General features: G+C 40.8%; 1 protein-coding gene across 1 annotated transcript in view; it reads right to left on the bottom strand.

Moving 5' to 3' along the window:
* PSMC4 (proteasome 26S subunit, ATPase 4) overlaps positions 1 to 15,823 on the bottom strand; it is a 643,785-nt gene that overhangs the window by 477,918 nt on the left and 150,044 nt on the right. The window contains exons 4-5 of the mRNA XM_044079358.1: positions 11,214 to 11,360; positions 1,809 to 1,918 (exon numbers count right to left, since the gene is read on the bottom strand). Of these exons, the coding sequence (XP_043935293.1) occupies positions 1,809 to 1,918; positions 11,214 to 11,360 (257 nt within the window). The remainder of the gene's footprint in view (positions 1 to 1,808; positions 1,919 to 11,213; positions 11,361 to 15,823) is intronic.

The raw sequence follows: 15,823 nt of genomic DNA, 5'->3' as shown, positions 1-15,823 counted from the left end.
AATCACACAAATTCACCACAAAAATTATCCAAAAACACACTGATACACAACGATAGCTGTTAAAACAGCTTTTGGGTAAAGAATAAAGAATTTCCTGACAGGAAAACTTTAAGAAAAAACAGCACTTAGCTCAGCCAAGTTCGAGACCACGTCCTAGCTTGTAAGCGGCAAACGAGATCTGGGGGATTAGTGGTGGTGCATCCTGGGATAGAGAATAGCTCAGCCAATAAGAGGCTTCGCTCTATAGCGTGCCGAATCGGAGCAGAGGATCGGCTCCGAGCCCATCAGTACAGAATTGTAGGCGAGATAGGATCACATAACATCCATGATTTATTTATTTATGGGGGGGTATAAGCACATATTTAGTTTTCCCTAAGTTATACAGTGATATACTCAAAAACTAACTTTAACTTAACCATTCTGTAGAGTTGACTTGCGGTGCAAAACAATATTGGATTCATAAGTTACCACAAAGTGTACACTAAGCATAACCTTTGAGTGAATAGACAGCACAAGCATTGTGGTAGAGCTGTTCCTGAATTTAAAGTGTACACAGAGCATATGAATCCCACCCCACACACAATCCTGTAATACACCTGGCTGAAACAAGCTTCCAACTAGTATAAAACATTGAAATGACTACCTTCACCTTTCAGCTGACTGAACTCAGTAGCACAGGAAATCTTTTGGAACCCTCCATTGACGCAAACTTGCCATAATTACAGCAGCTGTACCAAACTTATGAAAAACTGAAAATGACTTTTATAATGCACTGCCAATGCATAAGAAAGTACTGTGAAGCACCAGAGTAAAATAATTCCAGTAAGCATATGTTTATAATTAAAAAATGCCGATTGACAAATATGAAGTGTGCACCAGGCACACATCAAAAACCTACCTCCCTTATGTGCTAACACACAAATTCTACCCCCAAGACGAAGATGCTTCAATTTTTTCTCAGGCAGACAGCAAATGCTGGAGGTTTGAAGTGAAAGAAACAGGTAGAACATTTTTTTTTATTTGGGGGGGGGTTTGAAATGAACTGGCAGATTTTAAAACTTCCCTACAGAGTACTTTGTCAGAAATATTGGTGAATAAATGGCTGTAACTAGGGAAATTACTCTTTTGAACTGGCACAGAGGATCTGAATTGCCTAGGCATAGAAAGAACTCAAGTTTAATGTTACTGGCTGCCAAAAAAGCAATTATTAGAAAATGGAAATCAAAATCTATACCGAGACTAACTGACCTATTGAACATTGTTAAAAATATAAAAGCACTTGCTAGGTGGATCTTTAGGAAAAGAAAGAAGTAAATTGCATACAAGCAAATGTGATTTGTGGGATCAATATGTACATAATAATGTACAGGGGGAGAAGTCAGGTTTAAAGGAAGGCAGGAATTGAGCAATCTATGTAATGTTGGAGTGAATGGCAGTTGTTATAATGAAAGAAAACATATGTAATGTATAATGCATGAAAACATGTTTTTCTACTAATGTACATGTGCCTAGGTCTTAACTGATAAGTACTTATTTTTTAACTGCCTTTATTAAATTAATGCACTACGGTAACAGCCATTACCATGACAAGTAAGAATATAAATGGTTAAAAAATTAATAGCGAAAAAAATGCATGTGTGGGAATGTTAAATTTACTTGTTAACGATGTATCCCTAAAAGGCAAACATGCATGCAGTTAATTTCCACATTCCCCAAAACAGAATAAGGTGTACTGAATTATGCATTTCTTTAAATCATGACATACTTAGAAAATTAACTTATTTCTAGCATGTTTCTGTCTATCATACCTGTTTATAAAGTTCAAAGTGTGTGAGTGGCAGTTCTACAGCCTCCCTGACTTCTTGTTTTTGGATATCCATTCCACCAATGTCAGAGTACAGGACATCTGGTTTCTGATCTGCAAGAAACAAATTAAGCATCCTTTTTCAAAATCTGGAAATGCGATTTTATGCCAAAGAAAACAGGCAAAACATTGGAACATTACAGGTCTCATCAATTATACAATAAATGCTCATTATTATTCAAAATGAGCACGCTGAATGGACAGTCAACCACAGTGAAAAAAAAACAATGGAGATTGTTTTCTCTGTCACTTCTCCTGTACTGATGTACTGTGCAAGGACAGTTTCATAGGTGATTATGAACATACGGCCCACATGCATGTGCAATATATCAGTATAGGAAGAAAAAGCAGAAGACTGAAAGACTGAAGTGCCCTTATACAAATACATTTAAGGAAGGCAAGCAATTTCTTTCTTAAATAATACAACTGTACAGTAGCAATAATCCAGTCCTATTTGTGGGTATATCAGGACTTACCCACAGTCAACTTTTGTTTGATCACAAGGGCAATGCCAGAGTGACTAAACCACACCAGCAATGTTTAAATCCATACATACCCATGCAAAGTTGTGGATTATTCCTTAAATATACAACGAAGCATAAAACCACTGGCTTCAAATTACACAGACACTCTACTTTCAAAAGCAGCACACTGTTCATAGTATTACTTTCTAAATTTAAAGCTGGTAAGAGTAGCATCTGCCTGTAAGGGAACAGGCAACAAAATTCTGACCACAGACACAAAGGTTATAGGAAAAATTCTGAGGGAGAAAATACTAGAACTGCCAGTATAAATGTCTTCTGAGGAGACTAAATACAAGCCTCACAAGTACCCAACACAACTTAAACCTCCCCTTAATATTATAAGAGTTATTACCAGCTTAAATATGCTACCAGGGCATACAAGTTCCTACTTTTGGGCAGAGAATCCACATTTTCATATTTAGAAAACACAAACTGTTAAATCACCAAATCTTCCTTGTCTTAAATGGAGAAAGACTAAGCTGATCTCCAAAGGACCTTAGAAACATGCATCCACATACAGTATCTTAACTATAAATGTACATCAAATTAATATAGCAATTTTTTTAATGATATAGGAGAAAACAACAATAAAAGCTGATGGAGAAGACAGGTGACAATTTTAGGCACAAATGAGGAATTGCTTCTCAAAGCCATTATTTCTGGAGGGGGGGCTGTAGACTACTGGTATTTATCAAATATATGAATATATGACATCTTCTGGCAGAGGTGCAGCCATTAAAACAAGTATCTTAAAAATAAACAAGGTGAACAAATGTTTTTCTCATAAAATTACATGCTTTTACGAGAGCACTGCATGCACCAAAGGTCTGTAAAAGAATGCTGCTTTTAAGAAAGTTCTCACAGAAAGACAGGGAAGCAGGATAATGTACTCGCAGAACAGTGAGACAAGGCAGTCAGATAAATGCGTCGTGGAAATCAGCCATTTTGACAAAAGGGCAATACTGTGGGTCTCAAGACTGGTTTAGTTACCAAAAAGGAAATATTTCCAATTTAGTGAGATATGACTTGCCAAAGGACACTTGTTTAATTTTTTTTCTTGTTTCATTTTGTAGGTAGGGGTGAGGTAGAGAGAGGCAACACATCAAATTCAATTGTAGCATGAAAGTTTCAGAAGTGTCCCTGTCAAGGTGCTGGATGTGTTGTACATTTCACTCACTGAGCTATTGATCAGTGACAAAATATACATAGTTGCCTTATTCATTTAAGAATCAAAGTCTGTCTTGGTGTTAAGCATTGCATTTTGCAGTCAGTCAACGTTATATTCTTCACGCAACCAACTGAAGTAACACGTTAATCAGAATTTTAAAAATCCACTAAACATAGCTGTAGTGTCCCAATACCAAATACAGAAATATCAGGATTTCTCCTGGTCATGCCTACCATGAGATAAGGGGAAAAAGTGTGGGGAGGATGACAAGAATGGACCTTTCTCAGCAAGATCTGCTGTTACAGCAAATAACTTTTGTATCTGGAATGATGCAGTTAAATACTTATCATTCAACAGGACCAAGCTTTTCCTCTAGAGTGCTCATCACGGGATTAACTGCAATGACTGTTGCTCTGAAGACACAGATTTGGGATTGCATCCTGCCAATAGTCTTGAAGTACTCTGTGCAGCAAATGCACAAATATTTACGGATGGATTTCTGAAAAAAAAGCCACTGCTATTACTGACTGTGCTGTAGGCACAGAAGGCAGAATCTTGCTTTTTTTTTTTTTAAGAAAAGAATTGGATACAGCTAGTGCACCACTTAGACAATACAAGTTTGAAACCCAATTTGGAATGGCAGAGATCAGAATCGTTTCTGACTGTATTATTGGCTCTGTATGTAGAGATTCATGTAATGAAGTGATTCACATCCATTTGTACACCTACAGAATAATAGCAAATGAATGGAATGATTAAGGTTTGTTTTGGTGACTACCTCAGGCAAAAAGAAAGGATTAGTTCACAAAGAAATTTATCTTCAAAACCAAATAAGGGTGAGTATTTTGAAAATTCTTTGAGCAAAAGTAATAGTTACTACAAAAATGGCCTCGAAGATAAGCATTTCAAGTTGGCTTCAAAAGTATTTAGGGTTAACTTTTAGTAATGCAATACATTTCCCACAAAGGGAGGGAATCCTAGACAAAGACTATACCTGGGAAGTACCTGTCAGGAATGGAAACTTTTAAAGCAGCCACAAGGAAAATCTAAGAATTGATGGAAACTGGATGTGGCAACCTGGTGGACCTTAACGGTAGGGTACATTAGGCATGCATCACAAAACTGAGAAATGTAATCCAAGACTACAGCAGTAGAGACAGCTAACCCTTTTACGGTAGTAAAGAAAAACATAGCCATTTACCTTTGTACACTTTGGGTCCTCACCATAGAACTAAGGATATGGACCATCTTAAGCAGTAAGAGAAGTCCCTGGTCACCACTAGAACTGGAGTAATTCATATGGTTAGACAGAGAGAAGGTCTGGGTGAGGCTTGCCAGATGGGCAGGTCAAAAGGGTTCTAGAGGGATTTGGTTAGAGAATTCTAAGAAAGATGAATTACAGTATAGGGACTCCACCCCTTACTAATGCCAGAAACTGGTCAGGGCAATCACTCTAGATGTATTCTGCCTGCCTTTCTGAATAGACTTCAGAATAACTGGAAATGCAGGGGAGCATGCAGAAGTCCTGGGCATCCATAAAGTACAGTTTTGTACCTACCATAAATGTAGATGTTCGAGGATCCCATTGCTGCAGTCCTTACTATTGGGTATAGTCCGCATCCAGTCGGCCCGAATACCAGAGTATAAGGCTGACGTCGGTCAGGGCGCATTAGACTGACGTCAGTACGTCAGGGTACTAATGCGCATGACCAACGTCATATCCTCAGTCTTTTCTTGCCCCAGATGTCAGAAGACCCTAAAAAAACAAGGCCCAAAATACCTGCACCAAAAATATGTACAAGATATACAAGGACATATACAAAAAATATAAGCATGAAACCTCACCTACACAACCACCCCTAAACACAGAGGGGAAGGAGGGAGGGTAATTGACTGCAGCAATGGGATCCTCGAACATCTACATTTATGGTAGGTACAAAACTGTACTATGTTCTTCGTTCCCCATTGCTGCAGTCCTTACTATTGGGTAGAATCCCAAAGCAGAGGTAAGGGAGGCTGGCAAATCATAAAGAAGCAGGAGCTGACAACATGCCTTGCAAAACAGCTGTGGCAAAACCAGCCCTAGACTTAGAGTAGATAGGAAGGTGATAATGCTTAGAGAAAGTATGCACTGAACTCCAAGTAGCTGCTTCCAAAATATCCTTAGTTGCCACCCCCCTTAGAAATGCTGTTGTAGTGGCAGCAGCCCTAGTGGAATGAGGCCTAATCCCAGCTGGAATCTCCTTGCCATGATGGGAATAACAAAATGCAATGCAAAAGCCAATCCACCTAGAAATAGTTTGTTTTGACACAGGCTTGCCCTCTTGAACTCAAAGCAAAAGAAACAAACAACTGCTGAGACTGCCTAAAATCCTTAGTCCTGCTTAAATAATAACGCAATTGCCTGTGTACATCTAAAGTGTGCAAAATCTTTTCCCCTTTATCTTGGGGGTCTGCATAAAAAGTAGGCAAATGAATAGTCTGGTTTAAAGCCACACTAGAAACCACCTGAGGCAGAAAGGAAGGATTAGTACGTAATGATACCCTATCCTTATGGAAAATCAAAAATGGCTCTACAGCCATAAGGGCCTGCAACTCAGACACCCTTCTTGCAGAAGTAATAGCCAACAGAAAAGCAGTCTTCCATGACAAGTATTTCAATTCAGCAGTAGCCGCAGGCTCAAAAGGTTGTAGAGTAAGTTTTTCCAACACAAAATTGAGATCCCAAGCAGGAGTAGGAGCTCTACGTGGGGGTCTTATATTCTTTGCCCCTCTAAGAAACTGCTTGAACAAAGGATGTGAAAACAATGGTGGGTCACAATCATAGTGAGCTGAAATCGCTGCAGCATGAATCTTAATAGGAGAAGGACAAACCTTTGTCCAATAACTCAGTAAGGTATTGAAGAGCCGCACTCAAATTAGGCTCAGAAACCTGCAAATTCTTTGCTGTACTCCAAAATAAAAATCTCTTCCATTTTTCATGTGACACTTTCCTTGTACTAGGTCTTCTAGCTTCCATAATCACATTTAAAACTTGTTGAGGAAGTTGAGACCTGCTGTGTTTCAACACAGAATACGCCAGGCTGCTAGATGAAGAGAGTGAAGCTTGACATTGAGCAGATGACCATCCTGCTGAGACAATAGATGAGGAATCAGAGGCAAAGGCCATGGAGGCTTCCTTACCAGACTCCGTAGTAGTGGGTACCAGTGTTGCCGAGGCCAATCTGGAGCTATCAAAATCATCCTTGGCCTGTCTTGTCTGACCTTTAATAGTACCTTTGGAAGAAGAGGTAGAGGAGGAAAGGCATACACATGAAGGTTTTTCCAACTGAAAGACAGAGCATCCACTTTCCAAGCTGTGTGATGAAACCCCTTTGTGCAATACTGTGGCAGCTGGTGGTTTAGTGGAGAAGTTTAACAGATCTATGTCTGGAGTTCCCCATGACACTGTCAATGTTTGAAATACATGAAGATCCAGTTTCCACTCGTGGGGATCCATGATTTGTCTGCTTAACACATCTGCTAAGGAGTTCTGTGCTCCTGGCAGAAACCTTGCCTGAAGAGTTAGTTGCAAGCTTAGCAGTCTCCCATAAAATCATTGCTTGCCTGCATAGAGGATAAGAATGTGTTCCCCCTTGCTTGTTGATGTACCACATGACAGTTGTGTTGTCTGTTAGAATCAACACCTGCCCTGGAAGAAGTAACTCCTTGAAAGCCATTAATGCAAACTGGACTGCTAACATCTCCTTCATGTTGATATGTAGATGCAGTAGTCTGGCAGGCCACATGTCTTGTATCCACATTCCATTTAGATGAGCTCCCCAAGCAATGTCCGAGGCATCTGTCGTTAAAATCTGACTCGCCTCTGGCCGGGTCACAGAGAGTCCCTTGTTTAGGTGACATTCCTGAGCCCACCACAAAAATTCTTTTGAAGGCAAGGTATTATTTGAATGACAGTGTCCAAATCCTGGCAGTGCTGTGTCCATACATTTTGAGATACCATTGTAGCTTCCTCATATGCAGTTTGGCATTGGGAAGCACCAGAATACAAGATGCCATGAACCCTAATGCTTGAAGGACTGTCCTTGCAGTCAGCACGGACTGATGAGATAGTTGATGGAAGTAAAGTGATAGACTCTGTTGTTTGTCCGGGGTTAAAAAGGCCATCTGGGCTGCTGTATTCAGTCTCACACCCAGAAAGCACATGTCTTGAGAGGGTACTAGACTGGACTTTATTTCGTTCACAGAATACCCTAGGCATCTTAGCACTGCTATAACATGTTCCAGATGCTGTACAAGGTCTTCCTTTTCTTGAGCCAGAATCAGGCAGTCGCCCAAGTAAGGATAGATTTGAATTCCTTGAAGCCTGAAGTAAGCTATCACTGGAGCCAGAACCTTTGTGAATACTCTGGGCAGTAGATAAGCCAAAGGGCAATGCAGAGAACTGATAATGAGAATTTCCAGCTCGAAACCGCAGATACTTCCTGCAACTTAGCCTGATAGGCACATGAAGGTAAGCTTCCTTGAGATCTAGAGTTACCATCCAGTGATCTTTGCCCAGCAGAGGTAAAAGCTGTTGTAACGTCAACATCTTGAACTTGGGAATGTCCAGAAAAGTGTTGAGGAGAGATAAATCCAAAATTGGTCTCCACGTGTTCCCTTTCTTTGGTACTAGGAACAGGCGAGAATAAAATCCTAGGCCCCTTTCTGATACAGGGACTGGCTGAATGGCCCCATCTGGAGTAATTGAGAAACTTGCTTGTGAGCCTCTTTTCTTTGTGGAGGAGGAACGCCTGGCATGCCTTTGAAAGGGGGCATTGTATGGAAATAAAATCTGTAACCGTGGTGAATGATATCCAACACCCATTTGTCTTGAGTAATGAAATCCCAATTTGCTTTGAAAAGAGACAGTCTTCCTCCCAAAGGAGCTGCCAGACGGGAATCTACTGGCAGCTGAAAAGACAGGTCATTGGGTCTGTTTACGAAAGGACTGACCCCTGCCCTCACCAGAAGTCTGAGCAGGCGAACTCCCTGTTCTAGGCCTAAAAGAACCTTGAGCCCTGCCCCTACCACATCTAGACCTACCCCTAGACTGAGAATCACAAGCAGGATATGTCCACCCCTTAGCCGGCCAATTTCTACTAAATTTCGGTGGCTGCACCTGCAAAAAATCTTTAACAGTTTGCATAGACTTAGCTTTGTCCTCCATTTTCTTTAAAACTGCTTCCACAGGCGATCCAAACAACACATCAGACTGTAAAGGAGCATCCAAAATCCTTGTCTTAACATGCTCAGCTAAATTCTGATCCTTCAACCAGGCATGCCTGCGAAGAACAGAACTAGTAGCGGCCACCCTCGAGGAGGCTTGTACAGCATCAAAACCACATTGCAAAGAATGCTTACCCACTTGTTCAGACACATGAACCAAATCCAGCAACTCTTTACACTCAATACCTCCTGCCAAAGCATCCACCTTAGATTTCAATTGTGAAAGGAGGTAATTCTGATATTTTAGCATGTGAAACTGACAATTCAATGCTCTCATGGCTAGAGTGGAAGAAGTATACACTTTCTTTCCCCACCTATCCAAAGCCCTTGCCTCTATCAGTGGGAACAGGATTTTTAACCACAGAAGCTTTAACACCTTTAGGCCCTTGAGAAATAGTTTCTGGGTCCCCACTAGGACTCTTAAACAAATACTTATGAGCTTCGGGCACCCTATAATACCTATCAGGCTTAACAGGAGCAGGAGGCAAAGAGTCAGGGTTCAGGGAAGCCTCTGCAAAAACATCTTCCACCACATTCAACACAGGAGGAATAGCTAAGGGCCTATGCTGGGGTAAAAACAAGAATTCCCTAAGCCTTTTCCTGGAATCAGAGTAATCCTGGCCTTCCCATTTAAAGTGCTCCCTCATGGAATGCAGAGTCTCTGAAAATGAGAAATCCTCAGGAGGAGTAGCTGTAGGAGTGGAATCATCCACATCAGAATCAGAATAAGTAGGATACTCCTGCAAGTCTTCCGCAGAAGACCCTGAAGCCTCTGAACACCGTTCAAAACAATCAAACTCTGGTTCCACCCTAGGCCTCTTATCAGGCGGGGGCATAGAACCTCTAATCATAGGAATCAAATCTTCTGCCATTTTAAGCATATGTTACTTAGGTACAGAACCCGAAATGCTAGGAGAAGCCCCCACTGAAGCTAAACTAGGCCTACCTCTCAAAGAAGTTTTGGCAACAGAAGGAGAGGCTCTAACTACCTTGGGAAGAGAGGGAAGAATAGTCACCTGAGAAGCCCCCTCAGCCTGGCCTACCTCCTGAGAAGGCACATCCTGTAACAGTAAAGATTCTGCCTGGGACTCCATGGAAACTCCTGGCAAAACCTCTGGCTCCACTGAGCCTCCTAAAGAACCGACGTCCGGGACTGCCGGTTCCTCAACCCTAGGCTTCGCTGTTTTGTCCTTGCGCTTCTTGAAGCGGGCGCCGGAGCATCCGACGGCATTTTATAATTGCAACGCTTCCCAAACACTAACCTGGCACAGTCTAACCTCCTCTTAATAGTGCGTTTGTTAAACCTAGCACAAGAGCGGCAACCAACAACGTCGTGCTCAGGCCCTAAACAAGGTATACACAAGGTATGGTAATCCCTATGAGGTATCTGTTTCCCACAAGAAATACAGTTATTCACTTTTTCTGACATCCGGTAAAATACTGAGGCAAGAAAAAACCAAAATGTTCCCCAACGGGGTACTTAGCCAACTCTGTTTCGGTCTGAAACTCCGGTTTCGGAAAGATTTCAGAACGCCAACCTGCACTCGCAAAACTGCTTCTGCATCGGACCACGCGGCAAAAAAGACTGAGGATATGACGTTGGTCATGCGCATTAGTACCCTGACGTACTGACGTCAGTCTAATGCGCCCTGACCGACGTCAGCCTTATACTCTGGTATTCGGGCCGACTGGATGCGGACTATACCCAATAGTAAGGACTGCAGCAATGGGGAACGAAGAACATCTGGATGATATGATCAGGGGAAAGAAAAGGGAAAAGAAACTGCTACATTTGGTAGTGGTGGTAAGGAATGCAAAAAAGGATAAACAAGGTTTCTCCAAGTGGCAGAAGAGCTCCTCTCATGAGGCATCTGTAATCAGAGACAGAGCCCAGAAAATTGTCTTTTTGATAGCCAGTCTTTCCACGGAAAAGGTGCTAATATAGCAAATTCCTGTATCCTCTTTGCTACTTCACAGAGGAGATAGGATAGAGTTTGCCCTAGTTTATTTGTGTGTATAAAAACACAGTTGTGTTGAATGAGTGGATGGAATTTACACTTCATAAAAAGTCCTGCAATGTAGACAGTGAACAGGACAGCCCTGCTAAGGTTATACAACCTCAGAGTGAGTTATATATTTTCAACAAAAAAAAACACCTTGCTGAAAAGCATCTCTACTATGTAACCAGACACTTCAATTCGTCACTTCATACATTACAGACTTATTAAAATGAGAGAGAGCACAAAAGTGTGCTTTTTTGTGTCAAATAAAATGCCAAAGTCTCAGAATGACTTACAAGTACACATTACAGATCCTGTAGCTACAGCTCCCATATGCAGATTACAGCTTCCATATGGAGATGATAGCTGAAATATTGACCATTTCTTACCTGATGACAGCATCATGATGCTACTATCTGCCTCTGGGGGCAGAACATCCACCAGCGCATTGCTATGTTTGTGCAATGCCACCGAGGCATTAGGTTTCAGCAGCTCTCGGTCAATCGTACTCAGAATACGCACATAGTAATTTGAACCTGTGGGGAAAAGTAACCACATAAGCATAGGCAATTAAAAATGTACACTTCTTGCTTTATGCTTTTAAAACCCCATCAAGTTATTATTCAGATTAATAAGCATGCATTACGAATACGCTACTTCTTAAATTCAAGACAATGGTAGCCCCTTACATGCAAGTTCCTAGAACAAGTTAGTATTGGGTTGAATTTTTCAATTATTTGTGAAAGTTCACAACTGAAATTGTTTAGTCGCACGTATTACAAAGACACACACACACACACTTTGCAACTTAAGTGCTGCAATGCATTTTCCACCCCATCATACCAACATTAAGTGGTTTCTTAAAAAAGCGTCATAACATTTTTATTAAGGATATACCCACAAATTTCTGTAATATCCCTCAACAAAGTCAACATAGCGAACAGTGCGAGAGGCCAACAGAGACTAATGGATATAGCCCAACGAATGCACTGTGTTGCATCCGTCAACGTCTGTGGTCACACCTCCACACCATCACTACACTTTTAATCAAAGGTAATAGTAAAAGACCTTTTGGTTATGTCACAGGAAAAAAATTATTCTATAAAGCTTTTTACTTAAAAAGTTGCCAAAGATAACTTTAAATAACTAAGAGAATATGTAGTAAGGCACTGAAGCATCCACATGCCACTGTACATAAGGTAATTAAGTCTGGCAAAACACTTCAAAATAATTTTTCTATTAGGATAAAACTATGGCAGTTAAGCACTCACCCCCTAAAGACTCAGACTTGTCAAGAATGGAACCATTTCGTAACAAATACTTCCTATCTAGGAAAGTACGGACTTAGTGTTTTGTACATTTTATTTTTTATACAAAGTGCCACAATGTACTTCCTCAATATCAAGCTTACTGTACGTGGAAATTTTTTTAGTGAAAAGCACTTTTTAAGAAATGCACACATCTTTTTACCTTTTTACATTTTAATGGATGATACCCTGTACATGCACAATAGCACATCCAGTCAATCTATGGGCATACCTCAAGCTATCCCTTCACTGACACTAGCTAGGGCAAAGTATGAATTGATGAGAGAGAAAATGCTTCATCGCACTACACATTTGCACAGCCCTGCACTTCGGAGCACTGCATACAGTCAATGTTTTGGCTGCCAAATTAAGTACAATAAAGATAATAGAAATGGCCACAAGACTACTCAAAATTCATATACTTAAACTAATGGATCTGTAAGAAAGTGATCCACCTTCTGTAATTTTAAAGACTGGTTACTGTAGGCAGTGGGACTGTTCTGCAGACAACTTCCTCAGGATGCCTGGAAACTACCCCATTCTCTTAATGCATCATCCATTACTCACCATCCAGTTCTTTAGTTATAACACTAAGCAAAAAACAGGCAAGAGGAGGAAGAACAACTCCAAAAGAGGATAACACTAAAGATGGGGAATGCAGGGAGGATATGGTTCAGAAGATGGACCTTCATACCCTTTAAAGCACGAGCCCCCAGATAATACTCTTGTATAGCAAAGAATAAGGAACACATTATGCATAACAATGGCCCTGAAAGAATGCCTGACCCTGAAAAATAATGCCCAGCTAATTACAGCCTTACAAAGGTGTTCAAGGAGGTTCCTTATAAATGCACAAACGCCATCAACAGTGACATTACAGAGAAATAAAAGACAACAGCAAGATACTGCTCTACTGAAACGGGCTCCAGGGATAAAGGAAGAGGCTTTTCAAGTTTGATGCAATATAAATTTGATACAATTTATCTAATCACCCAGGAATTGCAAACCTAGAAACTATTACATTAACAACTTAGCAAAGGTCATCTTTGGGCAAGACTTTGTTCTGTCCATATAAAATCTATGCTTTCTATGCACATCCATACAATCAATGACATTCATCAGACTACTTTGAGCGTGTGTGTGTGTGTGTGTGTGTGTGTGTGTGGGGCAGTTAGACAAAAAGGTAGGCTTAATGTCAAGTTTAAATTTGATTTTGTGGAAACTTTTGATGTGAAATGCAAGTCTATTCTATTCAACACTAGTACTCTTTGGAAACTTTGGCAAAAAAGAACTTGCAAATTAAATATCCACTTGATAGAAGAGTTTCCAGGTCAGCATACCATGTCAGCAGAGGCAAGTAAATTCAAAGTGCAGCAGCAAGCTTCTCAAACATAAAACAAATGCCCTAAGGATACACAGGAACATGAACAGGAGATCTGAGGTAAGAGATACCATACAGGAGAGCCTTACATAATTTAACAGAGGCCAGGGAAGTGGCAATTAGACAAAAATCAAAATTAGAGAGGCCTGTAAAATGGACCTTGACAGAGAAGCGGAGCTCAGAAATCAAATCTGAGATGACTAAACTAAAGGTACAGGGACTGTAAGAGTCTTGGCCTTTGTTAACTGTTCAAACAGAAAAAAGTGCACCTCTTTGTACCAGAGAGCCTTTTAAAGATGTCTCAGTCGCTGCTGAAAGTTTTCTGAAAACTCTTCTAGCAGCAGGTATCTCTCATTCACCACACCCCCTTGAAAATATACTGCAACACTGTTTAATACAGACAAGGAAAATGGAAATACACACACCACATATCTTGCTACAACCCCCGACTACCTGCCTGATGGAGTGGCAGACAGGTTCCAAGTACAAGCCTTATAGATTTCTGCTGCAAAAGCTGCAACATCTGCTCTTAGACACCCTGCCCAAGATAAACAACTTAGAGGACCACAAGACCCAGTTTTCCATCTTTCTTTAGTATAGAGGAAAACATGTACAACTTCTCTCACAAAATTTCAACAGAACTTGTAAAGATGTCTACCAAGTATAGCACACAGGTAATACTGAGGATGCACTCAATTGTTTGGGGAAGTGGGATAGGGTCACAAGGTCAGCCCTCCTCCAGATTTATCATCATTCATTTATTTTACATTTGTTAACTGGGGGGTGTCTGAGCTGAAAAGGCCCTTTTTCAGCAGAGGCCTGGGGAGGAAAGCTCCGCACGGAAAAATTACAGATACATTTAGTTATTTAGACATGATCAGTATACACACAAATTACAAAAGACATGTTTTTACAGTGGTATGCAGCAGTTACTGTGGAGAGAACAAACAAAAAAAAAAATATTAATTTAAAAATAAAGGTAATTAATAGATTTGTGGTGTACACCTGAAATATGGAACAAAGACAGAATACATACATAGTACACAGGTACAGTACATACATTGTAGATTAGCCAGTGTTTGTACGATTGAAAACTATTATCAAATACTCTAGGTTTAGTAGGTGTACCTTATCCGCTTTCACTAGCCGGGGGAGCAATCATGGCACTGCCAACTTTGCTTGAGATGTTGCCTGATGAGGTCTTTAAAGGAGGCTTTGGATGATGTGTTTTGAATGCTAGTGGGGACAGAGTTCCATTTTTTAACCACTGAACTACTATATAGTGCATCTCCAAAGCTATTGTAGCTGTTGGTCACTTCTAGTAGTAGTCTGCTTGATGATCCAAGAGGCTTTTTGGCTGAGTGATGTTTTACTAGGTTTTTGAGAACAGAACACTTATTGGGGAGGTAATAGATCGAAAGACAGAGGCAGCGCTGATTGTAGATTAGGAGGTTGGGCAATTCAAGCCAGTGGAGCTGTCTCAGAGCAGTACAGTGATGAGTTCTATATGAGCAATTTGCAGCAAATCAGGCAATTCTGTTACAGCAGGCTTCCATTTTGCTTAGTTCAGTTTTGTTGAGATTAGTCAGAATGGGAGATGCATAGAGTAGGGTGGATAGAAGTTGGGAGCGAGTAATGGCTGATCTTGTGTTGTTGGTAAGAATGGTTGGATATGGTAGAGTGATCCCAGTTTGGCATGTACTTTTTTAATAGTTAAGTTAAGACCATCAAATTTTAGGCGGGAGTCTATGGTTATTCCCAATAGCTTAGCCTGCGCCACTGGAGCGACTGGAGTAGCATTTGTGGAGCAGATGGTGAACTGACTTATCAGTGTTTTTGTTAGAACTCGTTATAATCATAAGCTGAGTTGGGCTTTGGTAAGGTAGTTTTCAACATCAGAGAATGCTAGTTGAGTTGTTTGCAGGAGGATGGGAATGTTTTGTGCAGCACAGATTAAGGACGTGTCATCTGCATACTGAATGCTAGATGCATGCTGCATGGAGGTATGGAGGTCATTTGTGAAGATTGTGAATTAATAGTGGTCCTAAGATAGAACCCTGTGGGACTCCTACAGTTATGGGCAGCTGAGGCGAGAGAGAGAATTTTCCCATTCCACAGCTTGGTACCTGTCAGTTAAGTAGCTCTGGAACCAGGTAAGAGTGGAATTTGACAGGCGATATTGGTTTAGTTGTTTAGTAGGATTTGGGGCAACTGTGTCAAATGCTTTGGACATAACCAAAAAAGGAGTGGACACCTGCAGGCCTTCGGATTAAATATGGTTATCAGTTGTTATAGGCAGGATGTTGCTGTC

Source organism: Protopterus annectens, chromosome 8.part0 (assembly GCF_019279795.1).
Source record: "Protopterus annectens isolate FY-2018-M chromosome 8.part0, PAN1.0, whole genome shotgun sequence".
NCBI classification, from domain to species: Eukaryota; Metazoa; Chordata; order Ceratodontiformes; family Protopteridae; genus Protopterus; species Protopterus annectens.
Note: the sequence above shows the minus strand (reverse complement) of the source record. Positions and strands in the feature narration are given on the sequence as shown.